The sequence below is a fragment of the Cervus elaphus genome, unplaced genomic scaffold (assembly GCF_910594005.1).
Source record: "Cervus elaphus unplaced genomic scaffold, mCerEla1.1, whole genome shotgun sequence".
NCBI classification, from domain to species: Eukaryota; Metazoa; Chordata; class Mammalia; order Artiodactyla; family Cervidae; genus Cervus; species Cervus elaphus.
In genome coordinates, this window is record NW_025316686.1 from 51,947 (window position 1) to 76,311 (window position 24,365).

The 24,365-nt window shown below is 51.7% G+C and overlaps 1 protein-coding gene across 1 annotated transcript in view; it reads left to right on the forward strand.

Moving 5' to 3' along the window:
• Nucleotides 1-18,120, forward strand: part of LOC122691254 (proto-oncogene tyrosine-protein kinase receptor Ret-like) — a 22,443-nt gene extending 4,323 nt beyond the window's left edge. The window contains 14 exon segments of the mRNA XM_043897909.1: nt 977-1,235; nt 1,950-2,075; nt 3,595-3,705; nt 4,521-4,643; nt 5,586-5,851; nt 8,332-8,479; nt 9,900-10,007; nt 11,207-11,421; nt 11,504-11,626; nt 13,746-13,816; nt 15,087-15,224; nt 16,272-16,350; nt 16,352-16,375; nt 17,849-18,120. Of these exon segments, the coding sequence (XP_043753844.1) occupies nt 977-1,235; nt 1,950-2,075; nt 3,595-3,705; nt 4,521-4,643; nt 5,586-5,851; nt 8,332-8,479; nt 9,900-10,007; nt 11,207-11,421; nt 11,504-11,626; nt 13,746-13,816; nt 15,087-15,224; nt 16,272-16,350; nt 16,352-16,375; nt 17,849-18,028 (1,971 nt within the window). The 3' untranslated portion in view covers nt 18,029-18,120.
• The last annotated feature ends 6,245 nt before the right edge of the window (nt 18,121-24,365 follow it).

Sequence of the window (24,365 nt, forward strand, 5' to 3'; positions counted from 1 at the left end):
ACACACACTGCTGTCTCTCACCAGCCCCCCCTTAGTATTCATGATTATAAATTGAAGGTGGTGATCTCAGGCAATTTTGAGGATCACAGGAGAAAGTGGAAGTGAACCTGCTCTGTACAAGGAAGTGCTCGGAGCCTAGGAGGTGGTTTTGTTGTGGTATGAGGAGTGGGCTTGGTGGAGCCTGGCTCTGCCCTGGGCCTGAGCAAGGCTGAGCAAGGGCCTGGCCTGTGGCTGCAAGCAGGGGGCCCTGTGCCATCACTGCCGCCAGGCCCGCAGCCCTCGACCTTGACTGGTCAGAGCTTCTGATCTCAAGCCCCAGCAGCCCTAACTCCACCTTGGGTGGTGAGGGAGGGAAAAGGAGAGTTCAGGCCCCAGTGACCACTGTGGCCATGAGGCATCCCTGGAGAAGTATCCCTTCTCTCCCAGGGGTTCCGGCCCAAGTCTCGGAGGAGGCTCCAGGACCTGGGTGGGACAGCAACCCTGCTGTGTGAATTATGGCCCGGGTGCTGTGCTCTGGCTGACCAGGCAGGTGACCCAGGCAGGACACTGAGGATGGACCCTAGTGGTGCCCAGAGCACGACGGCCCCTGCCCAGAGGGGAGGGAGGTGTGTGGGAGGCATCCAGGCTGCCTCTGTGCCCAAATGAGGGAGCAAGTGAGGGGTGAGCCGGGCAAGCCAGCAAGCGCCTCCCTGGAGGGCCAGTCCCTAAACCAAAGCCCGGCACCCTGTGTTCTTTTCACCTCCGGCTCCCAGGAGCAGGGATGAAGGGTGGTGTCACGGTCTGCGCAGGGCCAGGCCAGGCCAGGCAGGCAGATGGGTCTGCAGATTCCAGGGGCATGGAGGATGGGGAGATTGGGGACCACCATCTCTGGGCTGAGTGGGAAACTGTCCTGGGACTCAGCTGGCATGGAGCCCCTCCAGCCACTGTCCCAGGTGGTCTACTCACCTGGCTAAGGGTTCCGTGATCCCATGCCTAGATTGGGAAAGTCTGCGTGGAAAACTGCCAGGAGTTCAGCGGCATCCAAGTGCAGTACAGGCTGCAGCCCTCCAGCGCCAACTGCAGCGCCCTGGGGATGGTCACCTCAGCTGAGGACACCTCGGGGACCCTGTTCGTGAATGACACGGAGGCCTTGCAGCGGCCCGAGTGTTCCCAGCTCCAGTACACAGTGGTGGCCACCGAGAAACCAACCCACCAGCAAGCCCAGGCCCTGCTGCTCGTTACCGTGGAAGGGATGTGTGAGTGCCCGGCTGCGGGAAGGGTCAGGGTGGATGGGGCGTGGCAGAGCCTCGGGCTGTTCCTGCAGAAGGGTGCCGTCCTATACCCCGTCACTGACCAGTGGGCTTTCTTGAGCCTCCTTCTCTGTAAGATGAGAAAACAGCGCACAGCTGCACTGGAAGGATGATGGGGGAGGTATGACACAGTTTAGTCCAGTGTGACAGCATTGTGGGTGGCCGCTGCTGCCCATCGCCTCTGTCAGCAGGACCTACCTGTGCACTTGTTTTAGGGCTGCCAGGTACAATATAGGACCCAGGTTGAGTGTGAATTTCAGGTAAACAACAAGCAATTATTGTGGTGTAAGTACATCTCGTGCAGCCTTTGCAGTGAATTAGAAGACAAACTCCCCTATGTCCCTGTGATATTAGGGCCATATTTACACAAAGCAGGTATTCACTGTTCTCTGAAGTTCAAGTTTAATTGGGTGTCCTGCGTGTCCCTGGATGAGTCTGGCCACCTCCCATCCCCACTCCATACTCAGCCCCTTAGCTGCCCCTGCTGTGTGACTATGATGCCACCCCTCCCCCAGCAGCCCCCTCACTACCCTGCGCCCCCAGAGTTTAGTGACTGCCTCCTCTCTGGGCTCAACTCGGGACAGCTCCAGCCAGTGCTGCCTGCACCCATGGGTGCCCATGGCAGGCTGGCCCCCCATGACTGCTTTCTGCCACCCCTAGACATGCCTGAAGAGCCTGGCTGCCCCCTGTCCTGCGTGGTCAGCAAGAGGCAGCCCGAATGTGAGGAATGCGGTGGCCTGGGCTCTCTGACAGGCAGGTGCGAGTGGAGACAGGGAGATGGCAAAGGTAGGCCCTGGGCAGAGCCAGGCGGTGGGGAGTGTGATGGGGGCTGAGGGGGAGTAGGGTCTGTGCATGCAGGCCCTGCCAGCCTCTGTGACACCCCCCACCCCTGCCCATCTAGTCCTCCCCTGCGCTTGGTCCCTGCCGTGGCTCCTGATGCCAGGAGAGGGTGGTCACGAGCGCAGGGAACAGAGAACCTTCCAACTGTTTATCACCGATGGGATCACAGGTGCCTGAGACTGAGCTCGCTCTGGACTTGAGAAGGTCGGGGCCAAAGTTGAGATGTGTGTGTTTTCTTTTTACTTTATTCTAAAATTCTGAATTTCTGTATTGGTGCCTAAACCAGATGGTAATTAACATGTATATATCCATTTCTCTACCCATATACACATAAATACATGTGCAGTTGTGAATGTGAAATTGAAAGTGTTAGTCGCTCACTCGTGTCTGACTCTTTGGGACTCTGTGGACTGTAGCCCACCAGGCTCCTCTGTCCATGGAATTCTCTGACAAGAATACTGGAGTGGTAGCCATTTCCTTCTCCAGGGACTGTCCCAAGCCAGAGATCAAACTCAGGTCTCCAGCATTACAGGCAGACGCTTTACTATCTGAGCCACTATATTCACCCAATGCCTTCTCTTTTTTTTTAACTTTTTATGTTATATTGGAGCATAGTTGATGAACAATGTTGTGTCAGTTTCCAGTGTACAGCATAGTGATTCAGGTATACATATACGTGTATATATTCTTTTTCGAATCCTTTTTCCGTTGAGGTTTTTATAGCATATTGAGCAGAGTTCCATGTGCTATACAGTAGGTTCTGGTTGGTTATTTTAAATATAGTGTGTATACATGTGTATCCCAAACTCCCTGACTATCCCTTCTCCCCACTCTTCCCCCATTCACCCAATGCTTTTAAACACATAGTTCACAGACACTTTTCGAAGATCTCTTGGTAATATTACTGTGCATCCAAGAAGTGGAGGAATTAAGGTAGACTACACTGTTGACATGTCATTTATGGTTGGCTTTACTTCATGAAAACACAAACCTTAAAATAATTCAAAATATCCAAAGTGGTCTTCAGAGAGGCTCTACCCAGGAGTTCCCAGCCCAGGGGACATGGACCCAAATAGGAGGGACCTGAGCAGCCTTGGGTGTGGACAGTAACTGGCTGCCAGCTGGGCCCACCAATCTGAGGGTCCCACCCACAGTGCAGCCTAGAGAGGGTCCCAGCCTCATCTGGTCTCTTCTGGCCTCTCTGATGTGAGCCTGGCACAGCTCTGGGACTGCCTGGCTCCTCTGGCCCCCACCATCCTGGCTGCCCTGTACCTCAGGGATGCCCTGCTGGTAGGGCTCTGTGTGTGGTTCTTCTCTGCTCAGATCTCAGTTTGCTCTTCCTTGCAGGGGATGGGGTGGGGTACAGGGTTGACCTGGAAGGCCCTGGGGTATGACCCTCCTGGCTCTGCAGTCTGAACAGGGCAGCTGCTCCCTTGTGGTCATAACTGCCCACTCTGTGTTGTAGGGATAACCAGGAACTTCTCCACCTGCTCCCCCAGCATCAGGACCTGCCCCGATGGACACTGTGATGCCGTGGAGAGCAGAGACCCCAACATCTGCCCCAAGGACTGCCTCCGTAAGCAGCCCGATGAGCCTGCACCGTGACTCTGAGCGAGCAGGAGCCTGATTGGGTGGGGGGAGTAACAAGCTAAAGGGGCTTGGACTCTCACCTGCATTTCAGCCAGACCAGCCAAGCTTCTGGGTTTTGCGTGCTGAGCCCTTTCCTAACATTTTTTTTTAATAAAGGCGCTCCTCCCCCCAAATTAGAGCTTGCTGGCTTGACCCACACCCTTCCAGTGTTGCTCTAGCCAACTCATGGGGCACGACTCCCTGTCCCCCGTTTTGCTGACTGCCAGCTGCCCCCTCTGCCCCTTTTCTGCTTCTGAAAAGTAACCAAGTGTGGACCTTGACCTGGGCCCAGGGCAGCCTGTGGGTTCCTCCTCTCACCTGCTGCAGCCAGGGAGCTGGTTTGGGGGCTCATCATGCTGCAACTGGGGCTTCCCAGATGGCGCTAGTGGTAAAGAAACCCACCTGCCAATGTAGGAGATGCGCAGGTTTGATCTCTGGATTGGGAAGATCCCCTGAAGAAGGGCCTGGTGACCCACTCCAGTGTTTTTGCCTGGAGAATCTCATGGACAGAGGAGCTTGGTGGGCTACAGTCCACAGTGTTGCAAAGAGTCGACCTGACTGAAGCGACTTAGCACACATGCATGCATGCTGAGGCTCTTGCCTGGGGTGACCTAGACTTCTGATCTCACTGTGCTCCCTGGGCGTGAGAGTGCTGACATCAGGTGGGGAGGGGCCTCTCATGATCCTGTCTGGTGGTCCTGGCTGGCCAGGTCCCCCTGGAGGCTGAGAGTGGGCTGCTGAGTGGGTGGTGTCTGTCCTCAGGGGGCGGCAGCATCATTGGTGGGCACGAACCTGGGGAGCGCCGGGGGATTAAAGCTGGCTTCGGTATCTGCAACTGCTTCCCTGAGAAGAAGAAGTGCTTCTGCGAGCCGGAGGATAGCCAAGGTGCATTGGGGGTGGGGGGGTGGGGGGCACAGCTGGCCGGGATCCCCACACCTCCCTGAGCCTCCAGGGAGCAAGGGAGAAGATTGCAGGAAGGAAGAGAAACCTAGGAGATCTTCCTCCTTCCCTGGGGTCTTGGTTCCCCCATGTGTGCAGACAAGGAGCTGGCTCAAGGCTACTAAGACTGCCTTGTGGCCCGAAGTTCCTTTTTTTTTTTTTGGCAAGGCTTATGGGATCTTAGGTGCCCAACCAGGGATTGAATCTTGGCCACAGCCGTGAAAGCTCCTTGTCCTAACTGCTGGACCACCAAAGAATTCCCTGGCCTCAAGTTCTATAATAAAGATTGGGCTGGAAAACTAGTTATTCCACCAAATAGCTCAGCATCTCCTCAGACTGTGCCTGTGTAGAGCCTTTCCTGGGCCTGTGGCATTGGCCAGCTGGGTCCCCCCTCCCAGCACCCTCCAGGTGCTTCTTCTAGAACAGGGGGGCCCCACTGAACACATGGGGAGCTTTTCTGGCATTTGGGTGGTCATTGCATGGCCCAGATCCTGGGCCACTTGTCTTTCCTCTCCACTATATATTGAACATGAAGAAAATACAGAAGATATTAGGAATGCAGGAGAAGAACTTCTCCCACCCCCCGGGCCCCTGGGCCTCTGGCTTCAGTGCAACGTTCCAGGGTGGGGGAGGTGCAGGGGTGCACAACCTCTGGTGTGTGACCTCAGGCAGGATGTTTATAAATGCTCATTCCTTCCAGAAAAGGGCAATAATAGTCTCTTGTAGCAAAAACATACAGAACAGTACCTGCCATGGGTCAGGAGTGTTGGCAGGCAGCTCACAGTCGGTCACAGCAGCCACTTCCTGGCTGTCACAGGTGTGGCTCTGTTGGGTATTGGGGGTCCCCCTTGTGGGGTGTCTACTCTCACAGCCCCTACTCGCCCGCAGACACCCTGCGTGATGACCTCTGCTGCACAGTGATCACGGCAGCTGTGGTCTTCTCCATCGTATCTGTGCTGCTGTCTGTGCTGCTGTCCACCTTCTGCATCCACCGCTACCGCAAGAATGCCCACAAGCCGCCCATTGCCTCGGCTGAGATGACCTTCTGTCGACCCGCCCAAGCTTTTCCGGTCAGCTACTCCTCATCTGGTGCCTGCCGGCCCTCTCTGGACTCCATGGAGAACCAGGTCTCAGTGGACACCTTCAAGTTCCCGGTGAGGTTCTCCATGTGGCAGCAGGGCCAGGGAGGCAGCCCTTCCAGGTAGCCATGTGGGTAGCCTCTGGTCTAGGGCAGCTGGGGAAGGAGGAGGGGACAGAAGGGGCAGGGCCCTTGGGGTTGTTGCATCCTTGCCTGCCAGGAGGACCTCGTGAGCTTCCAGCTGTCTTCTAACCTCCACCGAGATGTCTTTCAGGGAGGGCAGAAGGCAGGGGTGGGGCAGAGAGCGTGAATCAGTGTGGAAAAGGATGGGTGTGGATTTAAATGACTGAGATCTGGGCCATTAGGCTCCAAGGAGAGGGCAGGCCATGCTGTACCCACCTAAGATATCTCCTACGGAGGCCCCAAGTGCTGGAGGATGCAGCCTTGGGGGAGGCCCTGAGGAGGAGTGTGTGGGTTTTATTCTCAGAAGGTAGGACCACCCTAGGGCTGGAGGCTGATGTTCTGCCTTCATTTCCACGGGTCGCTCTGCTGGGGAGTCTGTTGGGTAGGAGCCCCATGATGAAACACTGTCCCCATCCAGGCGAGAGAGACTGGCAGGTGGGGGGCCTGGCCGCAGCCAGGAGGGGATTCTGTCTGTGGCTTGGAGAGTGGGGTTGCTGAGAGGCCTCTCAGGCACCATCAGGGGAGCCTGGCCCCAGGACTCTGTGACTGGCCTGCCAAGAGGGGAGAATCAGCCCAAGCCTCCTCCTCCATGACATGGTCTGGGCCTGCAGTTAGTGTGGGAGGCTCAGACACCACCTCCTGCCCGGCCAGGCTGCTCCTCCGCCTGTCTGCCCTCCAGTGTTTTTGCTGAGGAGACTGAAATACTATGGGGACTGGGGGCTGGAGACCTCCCACCTGCTGAGTGTTTGGAACCAGCAAAGTCAGGAAGGAGGCCTCTGTGGCCACCACATCTGGGAATGGCCCTCGTGGCCCAGGGACGAGCCATTTGATTCCCTTATATGCCCTGACGGTTTGTGCTGAGACACACAATGAGAGAGGTTCTTCTGTGGGGGGGGGGGGGCCACGGACCACTTTCAGCCTCTAGCCCAGAGTGCAGAGAAGCCAGAGCTGGGCCGGAGGCCCAGGACCACACTGACCAGCTCTGAGGTCTTAGACACATTATTCGACCCTTTGGCCTTAGTTCTGTCTTACATAAAGTGGGGAGGACACTTTGGGGTTTTAGCACTTTTAAAGAGAAACAAATGAGAGATATCCCCTCTTAGCCCAGTCTTTATGTGCAGTCAGCTGTTATCCAGTGCAGTGTGGACACCAGGGTGGTGGTGACTCTGTTGTCACCTTTGAGCCTGACTATGGATTCTTGGTAGAGGAGGAAATGGCAACCCACTCCAGTATTCTTGACTGGAGAATCTCATGGACAGAGGAGCCTGGCTACAGTCCATGGGAGTCAGACACGACTGCCTCTTTTGCAACTTAAAGAACAAACAACATGGGTTATTGGGGAAGCTGAGACACCAGGACACCTGGGGAGCTGGCTGGAAGGCGCCCCTGGCCGTGGTGCTTAGAGGAGCCTGCCTCTGCTCCCAGACGTAAGAACACAGGGTTCTGGTCCCTGGGGGGGGGGCAGTGGGTCACCAGTGTGTGTCTGTGGGTTAGGCGAGCCTGCCAGGCACATCATAAGCAGCCCCTGGAGCCATGCCCACACCCAGCCACAGCAAGACTTGGGGACCTGGGCATCCAGTGCTGACGGGAAGGCAGGTTCCAGACAGGCTTCAGCATCCCCAGAGTTCAGGTCTTCGAGCCAGTCTTGGGGTCTGGGAAGACCCCACCCCAGAGGGGTCTTCAGTGGGCATGGTGTGTTGGGAAGGCCGGTGTGTGCAAGTTCTGGCCAGTGGCTGGGCTGTGGGAGGAGCAGACTCTTCCACACATTGTCAGGGAGGGATGGGGGGGTACCTGAGGGGCACAGTGGTAACTTTCTAGAGGCTGCCACACCAGGAAGGTGTTCTTGACACCCCATCCTGTAGCTGGGAGTGCAGGGCTGGTAGGCAACTGGGGCCACAGCTGCCACTTGAGTTCTCTTGGAAGTCCTGGAGCCTGGGCCACTGTCAGTGCCTGGTGTCCAAAACAGAGGTGGTGCCATGAGGCTTGGGCCTGAGTCCCAGGGAAGAGGCTGTGGTCCCCCTGTGAGCACCTGTGGGTGCTGAGTAAACCCTGACTCTCTCACTGGAGATACCAGGCCCTGGGCCTGAGGTGGCCCAGGGCATCTATAGTAGATGGAGGCCAGTGAGGGTATGAGCATACGGAGTCCAGCCAGTCTGTGGCAACACCTGCCTTCCTGTGGGGGGACGCATCTTGTCATGGCACCTCAGGGCCTGACTGTGGGGTCTTGCCCTTGGACATGGTGACTGTCACCTGTCACTTCAGGTGACAGTCGGCCGTCTGCACATGGAGCTTGTCCGCCGGCTCTTGCCTTCTTCCTTTCTTCTTACCTTCGCCATCTCTCTTCCCTCTCTTTTTCCTTCAAACCCAATGTAGGAGGATCCCAAGTGGGAATTCCCACGGAAGAACTTGGTGCTTGGAAAAACTCTGGGAGAAGGTGAATTTGGAAAAGTGGTCAAGGCCACAGCCTTTCGGCTGAAAGGCAAAGCAGGGTACACGACTGTGGCTGTGAAGATGCTGAAAGGTACGTGCCCAGGCAGTACACAGGGGGCTCTGCCACTCACACCTGCGGGGGCCCCAGTGGGTGGATGAAGCCCTTATGACAGCCAGGACTCTGGCAATCAGCCTGCTGCCTCCTGAAGAACCAATACGCCTCCCCTGCTCTTCTTGAGTGGCTGCAGTCTAGGGACCTCCACCATGGATGATGTGGGCTGGTGTGGTCCCTGGAGAAGCAGGGTAAGACATTCCTCCCTTGAAAGCTTTCAGAGCCATGTTGCTTGTGTATCAATGTTGGGTAAAGATCCGAGTTTAAATTAAAAGCCCTTAAGTTCAAAACCGACAGCTCTCCCCACCTCAGTCTGCCCCATTAATTTCTTTCGCCAAGCGTCCACTGAGGTCCTGGTGAAGAGACCACCTGTAAGGACTGGCCCCTGTCCCCCAGGTCCCTGCCTTTCCCAGTCCCCATCCCCCCCAGCCCTTAGTGGGCCAGCACTGCCCCAGTCTTAGCACATGCTGGGTATCCTCACTGCTGCTTCTCAGCAGGGACTGGGTAGACAGTCCTCTGCCATGGCTGAGTTCTGCCTCAGCTTGACCAACTGAGGGCCCAGTGGCCATGTGATGGGCACATTTTAGGCTGATGCACTCTGATGTTCAGCAGTCGGGGAGCCATGCAGTGCCGGGTACTTTTGTGTACTTACCCAGGCCCTCAGACTGGGGTTGCCCCTTGTCTATGAGACCCCAGGCCCTAAGAGGGCACAGTGAGACTGGCCCTGGGTCACTCATGTGTGGTCCAAAGGGTTCCAATGCCCCATCTTGCAGCTGTCTTCTCATTTCCAGACAAGTCTACAGCCAGAGGCAGTGGCACAACTGGGCAGTGGGATGTGGGGCCATGACCCAGGAGGACAGTTGGCCAGGAGACCTCCACACCCAAGCTCCTGAGCACAACTATCTCTGCCCTTGGAAAACACACACTCAGCATGGCAAGACGACTTCTGTGAAGTCTCATGGCCTTCACCTTTCTCCAGGGCCTCACCCCCCTTTGCCAAGTGCTTGGTTGGCAGGTGTTTGGGGACACCAGGGAGTCCCTTTACCTCCCCAGAAGGGTTAATGAAGGGTTAACGCCACTGTCTTTGAGAGATGGTGATTGCAGGGAAATAATGCCATTTGCATGCATAGCCCAGCCCAGAAGGCTTTCCATGGAAAGACTCTGCTCACATGGAAGTGCGCTCCTCTGGTTCTTACTCCCTGTAGGCAATTGAGGCCGCTGTTGACCCTCCCATGGGCTGAGAGTAGCTCCAAGCAGTGAGGTCCTGGCAGGCCTCAGTCTGAACCTGAGTAGGATGTCTGGGAAGGAGACAAGTCTGTGTAGACCCCTCGTTTGCGCCTGTGACCCAGCATGGTGGTAGCAGGGACTTTGTGACCTGCTTTGTTTCTGTGCATTTCAGAGAATGCCTCCCCAAGCGAGCTGTGGGACCTGCTATCAGAGTTCAACCTCCTGAAGCAGGTCAACCACCCGCAAGTCATCAAGCTGTACGGGGCCTGCAGCCAGGATGGTAAGACCAGCCGGGGACTAGCAGCTGCTGGGCACAAGCCAGGGGCTCTGGGCTGCTCCATTCTGCATTCTCCCTCATCCCCATCCTTTTCTTCTCTGGCACCTGTCCTCTCTCTTCCTGGAAGCATGGTTTCTCTGGCTCTTGCCTGAAACTTGTGTGTCAGTGGACCATGAGGGCTGCCACAGGAGTGTTCCCTGGGGTCTCTGGCGACATCCTGGTTGTCAGCACCCTGCCCCAGGCTGAGCCCTTAAGACAGGGAAGTCCAGAGATGAGCAGTGTCTCCTGGGCACCTACTAGATATGCCATAACCTCCAGGTGATCTCAACCCCACCCCAGCCTGGGGTGGCAAAGGCAATGGCAGATCATTTTTCACATAAGAGCATTTTGCTCTATTAGTCTTCCAAAACTGCTTTGCCACCCTGGGGGCCTCCCACTTTGTGTGTGTGTGTGTGTGTGTGTGTGTGTGTGTGTGTGCATGTGCGCGTGGGTGCATGTGTATTTCGGGTGTGAGGGAGATGGGAGGCCGACAGGGAGAGAGCAGCAGGGGCACCAGTAGCACTCAGGGCCGGGCCTCGGGGAGGACTGTGGCCTGAGAGCAGGCAGGGCAGGGAGAGGGTGGCCAGGGGCAGTCCAGAACCTCTGCCTCCATCAGCTGTCCCCAGGCCATACTGTGGCAAGACCAGGGGTACAGAAAGTTCCTGACATCCGAGCAGCAGTGGTTATCTCCCAGGGCAGCTTCAAATGCAGTGACTGCTTGCCCTGGACACCCAGGAAAGAGGTTGTGGTCAACTGTCCAGGCAGCTGGCTTTGGAATCCAAAGCCCCTGCAAGATGGAGGAGCTTCCCAAGTGGCACTAGTGATAAAGAACCTGCCTGCCAATGCAGGAGATGTAAAAGACTTGGGTTCAATCCCTGAGTCAGGAAGATCCCTTGGAGGGGGACATGACAACCTACTCCACTCTTCTTGCCTGGAAAATCCCATGGACAGAGGAGCTTGGCAGGCTACAGTCTATAGGGTCACAAAGAGTCAGACATGACTGAAGTAACATAGTGCTGCAAGGTGGAGAGCAGAGTGATGGGAGAGTGAGCTGAGGCTTGAGTCCTCAGGCTGCTGGAAGCGATTGCCCCGTGCTGGCCCAACTTCTGCCTGCCCAGGGTCACCTAAGCAGCCAGCCCACGTACCTACTGCTCTGCCCCTAGGGCCACTGCTCCTCATCGTGGAGTATGCCAAGTACGGCTCCCTGCGGGGCTTCCTCCGAGAGAGCCGCAAGGCGGGACCTGGCTACGTGGGCAGCGGGGGCAGCCGCAACTCCAGTTACCTGGACAACCTGGAGGAGCAGGCCCTGACCATGGGCGACCTTGTCTCCTTTGCCTGGCAGATCTCACAAGGGATCCAGTACCTGGCTGAGATGAAGGTGCGTGCCGCCCCAGCCCCGCGCCCCCTCCGCCAGCGATTGGCCCGGGGTTCAGGGGTCCCTGCTGTTGTCTTTTCCACAGCTTGTCCATCGGGACTTGGCAGCCAGAAACATCCTGGTAGCCGAGGGCCACAGGATGAAAATCTCAGATTTTGGTCTGTCCCGAGATGTTTATGAAGAGGATTCCTACGTGAAGAGGAGCAAGGTACCAGGCTCTGGGGTGTGATGGCCTGAGGGCAGAGGGCATGGTCAGGGAGCCCACAGGGTGGGGACAGATTTTGATCTGAGGAAGATAAAGCGGGTTTTTAGAGTGCAAACTTCCAGTCCTCATCCCCGAACTCTTTCCTAGTCCTGGGTCCCCAGAGACCCAGAGCAGGACTCAGTCTTGAGCCTGTTCCTTCTCTTCCTCACAGCCACACGTGCTGTTTTGGAGCTCCCTGCTGGGAGTGGGGTTCCTGCAGCTTCTCTCACTTTTCATCACTATCACTTCTAAAGGTCACCCACCACTGCAGAAATAACAATCTTCTTGTCTGCAGTTGCTCCTCTCACTGCTGCAGAGTGAAGGTCACTGTTTTACTTTCTGTGTAACTTTAGTCCTTTGCTTGGGGAAAAGAAATGAATTAAACCCAAGCTTGCTAGTCATTCTTTACAGAAAGGATTGAACCACTTTACAGCAGGGTATGCTCCTGGTCCAAGGGCCTAGGAACGGCTGACTAAGTGAGTTTGGAAGGCAATCAGGAGGATCCTGGAGACAAAGTCCAGAGTTACAGTGTAGAGATTTGGGAAGCTTTTTCCAAGTCACTAAAACAGGTGGTTCGGGGACCTTCTTGGGAAACCTGGTTCCCTGGTATGGTCCCCTTCCCTGTGACATTGGTCTTGACTTTCTTGGTGCTGCTATCCTCCCAACCCCTTTCTAGTAGCCTCCCTGTGACAGACTAGACAGGGAAGATCACAGGCCCCCTCAAGACACACAGCTAAGCTGGCATTCAGAACAGATGCTGCTCAAAAAGAAAAACACAGAAAGCCACGACATACACTTCAGCTTTGCTCTGAGGGGCGAGTGAAGCCCAGGTGCTCCTGGGGCTGTGAGGATGACATTTGATTTCTTGTGGGGTTTCTGTTGTGACAGCACATCTTAGAAGTGCTGAAGGGGAAGTGGAGAGGGGTGCTCCCTACCCCGTGGAGGGGGCTGGATGGAACTTCCTGTTGATGCACTGGTCCTCGGGAAGGCCCTGTGTCACCCAGCAAGGAAGCACAAGGTGCCCAAGCTCGGCCCCTGAGAGCACAGCCTGCAGGTTGCATTGTTAGAAACACACACCCTCGAAGCAGTCACACTTCATGTAGGGTATGAATCCTAAATAGTACTTTAAAAAAAAAAAAAGAAGTACAATAAATGCATTAAAATCCAAAGCAAATGCCTTTTTTTTAATTGATTGTGCCTTGATGCTGACCTGTTTGTTGTTGTTTAATCGATCAGTCGTGTCTGACTCTTTGCGACCCATGGACTGTAGCCCAGCAGGATCCTCTGTCTATGGAATTCCCCAGGCAAGAATACTGGAGTGGGTTGCCATTTCCTCCTCCAGGGTATCTTCCTGACCCATGGATCAAACCCGCATCTCCTGCACTGCAGGTGGATTCTTTACCACTGAGCCACCAGGAAAGCCCGCTGATCTATTTGTACCAAAAAGCTATTTCTTAAGTTGCATTAGAAAGGATTTGTTAGGTTGAACTCCAGCCTCTCCATGGTGGAGGACAGTCTTTTAGAGGATGCTAAAAGGGCCCTGGGATAAAATAAGGGAAAAATCAGACTCAAGACACTCACATTGATTTCTTCGCTCAGAGCTTCTTAGAAAGGCCTTTAGTGTGTTCATTTGTGTCAGAAATTCCCAAGATGGAAACACTGGATGTTGGCTTCCCAGACCCCTTCACCCTCAGAAATCAGGGGAGATCTTGATGGAAGTGCTTCCAGCCTACCCACTGGGCAGCACCCAGGGTGCAGTGCCCCTGATCTCCCGAGAAGTGACCACAGTGGGGCCTGGCTTGCACTTAGCATCAATTCCTTGGGATGTGGTGCATGACCAGCACACCTTGTATAGCTGTGGGCAGGCCGACTGACTCCCTCGGGGGTCTCAGCCAAGCCTAGGAAGGCGGGGCTAGGACTCCAGCCCCTGTGAGGCTGGGCTGCTGGCCTCTACCCAGGAACACACTGGAGTCATTACTCAGTGTTCCCTAAGAGCTGAAAGAGCCTGAGATGTGTCCCCCACACACACCAGTTCCTAGGATCTCAGAGCAACGTTAATGCCTTTCTTTCACTCCTTCCTTAGGGTCGGATCCCAGTCAAGTGGATGGCCATTGAGTCCCTCTTTGATCATATCTACACCACCCAGAGTGATGTGTGAGTCTGGGTGTTGCCTTCCTGGGGTGGAGGTTACATGTATGCACCTGTCTGGGCAGCTCTGCTGGGGAACAGAGTTGCCCTGAGTCCCTGTCAGCTCATTCCAGCCGTCCAGAGTGACCTCCCCAAACTGGGGGGCTGTGGATGGGGAAGCTTTGTGTACTCACACAGCAAATGGCAAAGGCCCAGGCAGTAGTTCTGAGTGCCACGGTGGAATGCATGAGGATGTGAGCCATAGCTGCAGCCCCCTTGCCTCCCCCACCTCCCCTGCCCTCTCTTTGGACATCTCAGTGACACACAGTCCCAGCTGAACAGTTCCCTCTCTGTGAGCCTGAGTGTGAGCGGGCTTCAAGCAGGTCCCTGGAGACTGGTCCCCACCCAGAGACAGGTTTAGGGTGGAGTGACCTTGAATGGGTTTCCGGTACCCAAACTGCTCCAAGACCAAAACTCAAGTCTTCCAAGTCCAACTGCATTCTCAATTGTTTTGAAAACCACAACAGACTTGTTTCCAAATGTTCTGCTGTAAACAGCCTTGCATGTTTTAAATAAAGTAGGCTGTGAAAAGGCAATTCTTAAACAGTTTTAACAGCTGTGTTCTGATTACCAAGTGGACTGTAAAACAACTGGAAATGCAGGGGAAAGCATAATGAGACTAAAAGTCAATGGGGCCCCACCATCCCAAAATAACTACGGCCAGCACTCACAGGCCTTGCCTAGAGTTGTCCGTGGCATGCAGGCATTCTTTATTACTGTAAACGGGCTTGTGTGATAATGCTGTTTTGTGATGATTTTGTCCCCACTTGACAGTAAATTTTCCCTCACAGTTGATATTTTCCCATTGCAGTGTTTTTTCCTTTTAACATCTTATGAAAATTTCCAGGCACACAGAAAAGGTGAAGGGGTTTTGCAGAGTGCCCTGGTGCCCTGTGGCCTCAGTTTGACCTGCTTTTCACTGTGCTCATTTGCATTCCCTGTGCCGTCTCTGATGCTACAGAGCTTCACCTCAGGGGTCAGCCACCTGCCCTTTTTGGATATGGGGGCTGAGCTTGGGCAGCAGCTTGCCAGGGGGTTGGGGCAGGGCAGGCAGACACCTGGTCCCGCCTCCATTCCACTTCCATCTGTCTGGTCAGCCTAGGCTGAAACTGTGGGCACTTGGACCACTCTCTGTACAGGGAACTCGGGTCCTGTTGCTGCCCAGGGGGAGGATATCTGGGGCGCTGAGGATGCCACAGACTCAGTGCAGTCGCTCATTGGCCCTCTGGTTCTGCAGGTGGTCCTTTGGTGTCCTGCTGTGGGAGATTGTGACCCTGGGCGGCAACCCCTACCCTGGGATTCCTCCAGAGCGGCTCTTCAACCTTCTGAAGACAGACTATCGGATGGAGAGGCCAGACAACTGCAGCGAGGAGATGTGAGCATGCTTTCTCTGGTCCAGCCTCCCCAGCCACTGACACTCCAGGTTTTGGAGGGGTGGGGTCATGCACACTCATCCTTTCCCACTGCTGGGCAGCCCTGGGTGCCAGCCCTAGGCGAGCTGGGCAGCTGGAAGCAACGGGCTAAGACAAAGGCACAGATGACAGAGAACCACCCTTGGGCATGATGGCAGATGCTGGGGACCCAGATTCCACTGGGGGCTGGGTGGGCCTCCTGGGGGGACTTACAAGCTGAGGGGGAGCAGGACCCCAGGAGAGGTGGTGGAAGGATGAGGGAGCAGCTTCAGTCTAAGGCTAGAGACCTGTCCCAGGATGCTTGGGGAGGGGCAGGTAATTCAGAATGGCCCCAGGGGTACATACAGGGGAGCGCCCAAGTGGAGACACCAAGGCAGACAAAGAGCAGGCAGATGGCACCTGGACTTCAGCTTGAGGGCACCAGAATCTTCTCATCAAATGGTGGTTCCATCAGATGATCCTTGGAGAACAGGTTGAGAACACATGAGAAGGGGGTCATCCATAGTTAGACACACACTGGTCCATTCATTCTACAAAGTCTGTCATGCACCTGCCATGTGCCTGGCTCAGGGCTGTGGGAGTGCAAGGGTGAGTAGGTGCTGCCTCCCTGGGCACCCTAGACTGGCAGGCACAGGCCCAGCACTCACCCACAAGGTGGCCCCTGCAGCCCTGCCAGAGCCCCAGGGGAGGGAGGGAGGGAGGTGCAAGACAGAGTGTGCTTGGCAGGTTTTTGTGTTCATACACAGTTCATCCTTCATAAGAGTTTTAAGGACTGGCATTTCTGCGTTAGCTGCCATAACAAGCATGGCTGGACCACAGCGCCAGACACTGTGAGCCCCTGCTGACCCATCATACCCTGGCCCAACTCAGAGAAGGATGTCAGTGACACAGGAACAGCTTTGGGATTTTGGACCAGAGCCTCTGGGGCCCAGGTGCACTGTACTGGGTGTGGTGGTTGTGACTGGGCAATCCTTGCTGGATTGTCACCACCCACCTGTTTGTCTCACCAGGTACAGTCTAATGCTGCAGTGCTGGAAGCGGGAACCAGACAAGAGGCCAGTGTTTGCCGACATCAGCAAAGACCTAGATATCTAAGATGATGGTTAAGAGCAGAGTGAGTACCCGGAGCCAATCCCTGGTGCCACTTCCCTCACCCCAGTTCATGGAATTCCCAATACAAAGGCAGAGTGCGGCTGTGCAGAGTGAGATGGTCATGTCGTCTCCTGGTAGGGGGCAGGGCAGACTGGGGGCAGGGGGCGGGGCGGGCACGAACCTTTATCCTTAATCCAGGCCTCTTGGACTTCTTGAAATTAGGGAGAAACCAGGATTTTTACCTTGACACTTAGGAAGAGCCCTCCACAGACAGGGGTGGGAAGAAGATATGCCAAAGCCAAACAAAATTATTTTCAATAATGGAACTTGAGGAAGTAAAGTTGGAATGAATGTGTCCTAAATTCAGATTCTATGAAGGGTCTGGCTAGGGGTGGGAAGTGAAGGGAGCAGTGGAAACTGTGACAAATAGTAACCTACCAGCTGGCTCTGAAGGACCTGTTACCATAGACAATGTAACCTGTAGGAATAAGAGTGCCAGCATGCCAGGGCTTTTTAAGGGATGTTTATGTTTCCCAGTTTTTATAGCAATTTCCAAAAGCTCAGTGTGGGCCAAACAACATATCTGTGTGCCTCCAGTTTACAACTCTAGGTGATAGAGGAAATCAACACAGTTTTCACTAATATTGATTGGGCAATGGGCTGCCTCCTGTATTCTGCCTTAGATGCTGGGGATGCAAGTAAAGAAAATAGACACAGACCTTGCTTGCCCTCTGGTGGTTTCATCCTTAAATTGACACAGTTACTGAAAGTTGTCATTTCTCCAAACATGGAAGGCAAGATGCATGGACTGGGCCCCTTGGAATAAAACCCAACCTTGGTGTATCGTTTGGGCACATCCTATGATTTGCCCTAAACAGAGGTAATAGCTGATGCCTACAAACAGCTTTCCTAGAACAGTGCTGAGAACCAGCCAGAAACACACTGGAAGCATTCTTGACACCTTTAACCAGGGCAGTGGAAGTAGCCGGTCCTCACAAATCATCCTGCTTGGGAGCTGAAGCCTCTAGCAGCATCTTATGCAAAACCCACACCGATGACTCAGATTTCTTGGTCCTGACTTGATATTGGAGATGGCAGGAGTGCCTGGAGGGAAGCCAGAAAGTGTGGAGCAGATGGGGAATGTGTCTTGGCCTTCCCACATGAGTCACGGGACTGCAATCCCAGAGCCTCAGGTTTTATAAACAGGCCTGTTCTCCAGTGCTGGGCCTGGTGCCCCTAGCGCTGCAGAGAGAGGACCAGAACAATGAGGGAACACATTTCTGCCTCCAAGAGGTGATTTTCTGTGATGAGGACCAGAGGCTGGGGGAACTCATGCTGACAGACCTGGCCAGGGGCTCAGATCTGGCGAGAGGTTGATAGGTGCGGGGTGGGACTCGGCTGGGGCTTCTGCTATCAGGCAGGGCGGGGGTGGGGAGGGGTGGGCATGTCCAGCAATGACCTGCTCCAGGAGTGACCAGGTCTCTCTCCCTTCCAGGACTACTTGGACCTGGCCGTGTCCACCCCATCCGACTCACTGTTGTATGATGATGGCCTGTCAGAGGAGGAGACACCCCTGGGGGACTGTAATAATGTTCCCCTCCCTCGCACCCTCCCCTCCACATGGATTGAAAACAAACTCTATGGTAGAATTTCACATGCATTTACTAGATTCTAGCCACGTTGTTCCTGCTCTCTGCACTGTCCTTACTCTCTGTAATGCTTTTTAAGAGTGTTTCTGGTTTGAATGAAACCAAAGTCTGCTCTGAACCTTTTTGTTTGTAAATGTCTGACTTTGCATCCATTTACATTTAGGCATTTTTTTTAAAACTATGTTTTTTTTAAAGGATGTGAAAATATGTGTGATGATCACATTGCCCAGCAGCTTAAGATGATAGAGGAGAGGGCGGGGCAGAACTCTCAGGGGATTTTTTTTTTTTTGGCTCCTCGCATTTTTCACACCTTTTCATGCTCCTCGCATTTTTCACACCTTTTCATGCTCCTCGTCTTTTTTTTTTTTTTTTGCTCCTCGTATTTTTCTCCCCTTTTCCTGCTCCTGGGATTTTTCACACTTTTCTTGCTCCTCGTATTTTCACACTTTTGATGCTCCTGTTATTTTTCACACTTTTCTGCTCCTCGTATTTTTCTGTTTTTTTTTTTTTTTTTTGCTCTTCGTATTTTTCTCCCCTTTTCCTGCTCCTGGGATTTTTCACACTTTTCTTGCTCCTCGTATTTCCACACTTTTGATCCTCCTCTTATTTTCCCCCCTTGTCTGCTCCTCGTATTTTTCTTTTTTTTTGCTCCTCGTATTCTTCTCCCCTTTTTCTTCTCCTCGTGTTTTTCCCGCTTTTCTTGCTCCTCGTATTTCCACACTTTTGATCCTCCTCTTATTTTCCCCCCTTGTCTGCTCCTCGTATTTTTCTTTTTCTTTTTTTTTTTTTGCTCCTCGTATTCTTCTCCCTTTTTTCTTCGCCTCGGGTTTTTCAAACCTTTCTTGTTCCTCGTATTTCCACACTTTTGATCCTCCTCTTATTTTTCCCCCTTTTCTGCTCCTCGTATTTTTCTTTTTTTTTTTTTTTTCGCTCCTCGTATTGTTCTCCCCTTTTTCTTCTCCTCGTGTTTTTCCCACTTTTCCTGCTCCTCGTATTTCCACACTTTTGATCCACCTCTTATTTTCCCCCCTTTTCTGCTCCTCGTATTTTTCTTTTTTTTTTTGCTCCTCGTATTGTTCTCCCCTTTTTCTTCTCCTCGTGTTTTTCCCACTTTTCTTGCTCCTCGTATTTCCACACTTTTGATCCTCCTCTTATTTTCCCCCCTTGTCTGCTCCTCGTATTTTTCTTTTTCTTTTTGCTCCTCGTATTGTTCTCCCCTTTTTCTTCTCCTCGTGTTTTTCCCACTTTTCGTGCTCCTCGTATTTCCACACTTTTGATCCTCCTCTTATTTTTCCCCCTTGTCTGCTCCTCGAATTTTTCTTTTCTTTTTTTTTTTGCTCCTCGTATTGTTCTCCCCTTTTTCTTCTCCTCGTGTTTTTCCCACTTTTATTGCTCCTCATATTTCCACACTTTTGATCCTCCTCTTATTTTCCCCCCTTTTCTGCTCCTCGTATTTTCTTTTTTTTTTTTTTTGCTCCTCGTATTGTTCTCCCCTTTTGCGTCTCCTCGTGTTTTTCCCACTTTTCTTGCTCCTCGTATTTCCACACTTTTGATCCTCCTCTTATTTTTCCCCCTTGTCTGCTCCTTGACTTTTTCTTTTCTTTTTTTTTTTGCTCCTCGTATTGTTCTCCCCTTTTTCTTCTCCTCGTGTTTTTCCCACTTTTCTTGCTCCTCGTATCTCCACACTTTTGATCCTCCTCTTATTTTCCCCCATTGTCTGCTCCTCGTATTTTTCTTTTTTTTTTTTGCTCCTCGTATTGTTCTCCCCTTTTTCTTCTCCTCGTGTTTTTCCCACTTTTCTTGCTCCTCGTATTTCCACACTTTTGATCCTCCTCTTATTTTCCCCCCTTGTCTGCTCCTCGTATTTGTCTTTTATTTTTATTTTTTTGCTCCTCGTATTGTTCTCCACTTTTTCTTCTCCTCGTGTTTTTCACACTTTTCTTGCTCCTCGTATCTCCACACTTTTGATCCTCCTCTTACTTTCCCCCCTTGTCTGCTCCTCAAATTTTTCTTTTCTTTTTTTTTTTGCTCCTCGTATTGTTCTCCACTTTTTCTTCTCCTCGTGTTTTTCCCACTTTTCTTGCTCCTCGTATTTCCACACTTTTGATCCTCCTCTTATTTTTCCCCCTTGTCTGCTCCACGTATTTTTCTTTTTCTTTTTTTTTTTTGCTCCTCGTATTGTTCTCCCCTTTTTCTTCGCCTCGGGTTTTTCACACCTTTCTTGTTCCTCGTATTTCCACACTTTTGATCCTCCTCTGATTTTCCCCCGTTGTCTGCTCCTCGTTTTTGTCTTTTGCTTTTTTTTTCTTGCTCCTCTTATTCTTCTCCCCTGTTTCATTGCCTCGGGTTTTTCACACTGCTCTTGCTCCTCGTAGTGCCACACTTTTGATCCTCCTCTGATTTTCCCCCCTTGTCTGCTCCTCGTTTTTGTATTTTGCTTTTTTTTTCTTGCTCCTCCTATTCTTCTCCCCTGTTTCTTCGCCTCGGGTTTTTCACACATCTCTTGCTCCTCGTAGTGGCATACTTTTCATCCTCCTCTGATTTTCCCCCCTTGTCTGCTCCTCGTTTTTGTCTTTTGCTTTTTTTTTCTTGCTCCGCGTATTCTTCTCCCCTGTTTCTTCGCCTCGGGTGTTTCACACTGCTATTGCTCCTCGTAGTGGCGAACAGTTGATCCTCCTCTGATTTTCGCCCCTTGTGTTCTCCTCGTTTTTGTATTTTGCTTTTTTTTTCTTGCTCCCCGTATTCTTCTCCCCTGTTTCTTCGCGTCGGGTTTTTCACACTGCTCTTGCTCCTTGTAGTGCCACACTTTTGATCCTCCTCTGATTTTCGCCCCTTGTGTTCTCCTCGTTTTTGTATTTTGCTTTTTTTTTCTTGCTCCTCGTATTCTTCTCCCCTGTTTCTTCGCATCAGCGTTTTCACACTTCTCTTACTCCACGTAGTGCCACACTTTTCATCCTCCTCTGATTTTCGCCCCTTGTGTTCTCCTCGTTTTTGTATTTTGCTTTTTTTTTCTTGCTCCTCGTATTCTTCTCCCCTGTTTCTTCACGTGGGGTTTTTCACACTTCTCTTGCTCCTCGTAGTGCCATACTGTTGATCCTCCTCTGATTTTCGCCCCTTGTGTTCTCCTCGTTTTTGTATTTTGCTTTTTTTTTCTTGCTCCTCGTATTCTTCTCCCCTGTTTGTTCGCCTCGAGTTTTTCACACTTCTCTTACTCCACGTAGTGGCATACTGTTGATACTCCTCTGATTTTCGCCCCTTGTGTTCTCCTCGTTTTTGTATTTTGCTTTTTTTTTCTTGCTCCTCGTATTCTTCTCCCCTGTTTCTTCGCATCAGCATTTTCACACTTCTCTTACTCCACGGAGTGGCATACTGTTGATCCTCCTCTGATTTTCGCCCCTTGTGTTCTCCTCGTTTTTGTATTTTGCTTTTTTTTTCTTGCTCCTCGTATTCTTCTCCCCTGTTTCTTCGCCTCGGGTTTTTCACACTTCTCTTACTCCACGTAGTGGCATACTGTTGATCCTCCTCTGATTTTCGCCCCTTGTGTTCTCCTCGTTTTTGTATTTTGCTTTTTTTTTCTTGCTCCTCGTATTCTTCTCCCCTGTTTCTTCGCCTCGGGTTTTTCACACTTCTCTTACTCCACGTAGTGCCACACTTTTGATCCTCCTCTGATTTTCGCCCCTTGTGTTCTCGTCGTTTTTGTATTTTGCTTTTTTTTTCTTGCTCCTCGTATTCTTCTCCCCTGTTTCTTCGCATCAGCATTTTCACACTTCTCTTACTCCACGTAGTGGCATACTGTTGATCCTCCTCTGATTTTCGCCCCTTGTGTTCTCCTCGTTTTTGTATTTTGCTTTTTTTTTCTTGCTCCTCGTATTCTTCTCCCCTGTTTCTTCGCCTCGGGTTTTTCACACTTCTCTTACTCCACGTAGTGGCATACTGTTGATCCTCCTCTGATTTTCGCCCCTTGTGTTCTCCTCGTTTTTGTATTTTGCTTTTTTTTTCTTGCTCCTCGTATTCTTCTCCCCTGTTTCTTCGCCTCGGGTTTTTCACACTTCTCTTACTCCACGTAGTGCCACACTTTTGATCCTCCTCTGATTTTCGCCCCTTGTGTTCTCCTCGTTTATGTATTTTGCTTTTTTTTTCTTGCTCCTCGTATTCTTCTCCCCTGTTTCTTCGCATCAGCATTTTCACACTTCTCTTACTCCACGTAGTGGCATACTGTTGATCCTCCTCTGATTTTCGCCCCTTGTGTTCTCCTCGTTTTTGTATTTTGCTTTTTTTTTCTTGCTCCTCGTATTCTTCTCCCCTGTTTCTTCGCCTCGGGTTTTTCACACTTCTCTTACTCCACGTAGTGGCATACTGTTGATCCTCCTCTGATTTTCGCCCCTTGTGTTCTCCTCGTTTTTGTATTTTGCTTTTTTTTTCTTGCTCCTCGTATTCTTCTCCCCTGTTTCTTCGCCTCGGGTTTTTCACACTTCTCTTACTCCACGTAGTGGAATACTGTTGATCCTCCTCTGATTTTCGCCCCTTGTGTTCTCCTCGTTTTTGTATTTTGCTTTTTTTTTCTTGCTCCTCGTATTCTTCTCCCCTGTTTCTTCGCCTCGGGTTTTTCACACTTCTCTTACTCCACGTAGTGGCATACTGTTGATCCTCCTCTGATTTTCGCCCCTTGTGTTCTCCTCGTTTTTGTATTTTGCTTTTTTTTTCTTGCTCCTCGTATTCTTCTCCCCTGTTTCTTCGCCTCGGGTTTTTCACACTTCTCTTACTCCACGTAGTGGCATACTGTTGATCCTCCTCTGATTTTCGCCCCTTGTGTTCTCCTCGTTTTTGTATTTTGCTTTTTTTTTCTTGCTCCTCGTATTCTTCTCCCCTGTTTCTTCGCCTCGGGTTTTTCACACTTCTCTTACTCCACGTAGTGGCATACTGTTGATCCTCCTCTGATTTTCGCCCCTTGTGTTCTCCTCGTTTTTGTATTTTGCTTTTTTTTTCTTGCTCCTCGTATTCTTCTCCCCTGTTTCTTCGCATCAGCATTTTCACAGTTCTCTTACTCCACGTAGTGGCATACTGTTGATCCTCCTCTGATTTTCGCCCCTTATGTTCTCCTCGTTTTTGTATTTTGCTTTTTTTTTCTTGCTCCTCGTATTCTTCTCCCCTGTTTCTTCGCATCAGCATTTTCACACTTCTCTTACTCCACGTAGTGGCATACTGTTGATCCTCCTCTGATTTTCGCCCCGTGTGTTCTCCTCGTTTATGTATTTTGCTTTTTTTTTCTTGCTCCTCGTATTCTTCTCCCCTATTTCTTCGCATCAGCATTTTCACACTTCTCTTACTCCACGTAGTGGCATACTGTTGATCCTCCTCTGATTTTCGCCCCTTGTGTTCTCCTCGTTTTTGTATTTTGCTTTTTTTTTCTTGCTCCTCGTATTCTTCTCCCCTGTTTCTTCGCCTCGGGTTTTTCACACTTCTCTTACTCCACGTAGTGGAATACTGTTGATCCTCCTCTGATTTTCGCCCCTTGTGTTCTCCTCGTTTTTGTATTTTGCTTTTTTTTTCTTGCTCCTCGTATTCTTCTCCCCTGTTTCTTCGCATCAGCATTTTCACACTTCTCTTACTCCACGTAGTGGCATACTGTTGATCCTCCTCTGATTTTCGCCCCTTGTGTTCTCCTCGTTTTTGTATTTTGCTTTTTTTTTCTTGCTCCTCGTATTCTTCTCCCCTGTTTCTTCGCCTCGGGTTTTTCACACTTCTCTTACTCCACATAGTGGCATACTGTTGATCCTCCTCTGATTTTCGCCCCTTGTGTTCTCCTCGTTTTTGTATTTTGCTTTTTTTTTCTTGCTCCTCGTATTCTTCTCCCCTGTTTCTTCGCCTCGGGTTTTTCACACTTCTCTTACTCCACGTAGTGCCACACTTTTGATCCTCCTCTGATTTTCGCCCCTTGTGTTCTCGTCGTTTTTGTATTTTGCTTTTTTTTTCTTGCTCCTCGTATTCTTCTCCCCTGTTTCTTCGCATCAGCATTTTCACACTTCTCTTACTCCACGTAGTGGCATACTGTTGATCCTCCTCTGATTTTCGCCCCTTGTGTTCTCCTCGTTTTTGTATTTTGCTTTTTTTTTCTTGCTCCTCGTATTCTTCTCCCCTGTTTCTTCGCCTCGGGTTTTTCACACTTCTCTTACTCCACGTAGTGGCATACTGTTGATCCTCCTCTGATTTTCGCCCCTTGTGTTCTCCTCGTTTTTGTATTTTGCTTTTTTTTTCTTGCTCCTCGTATTCTTCTCCCCTGTTTCTTCGCCTCGGGTTTTTCACACTTCTCTTACTCCACGTAGTGCCACACTTTTGATCCTCCTCTGATTTTCGCCCCTTGTG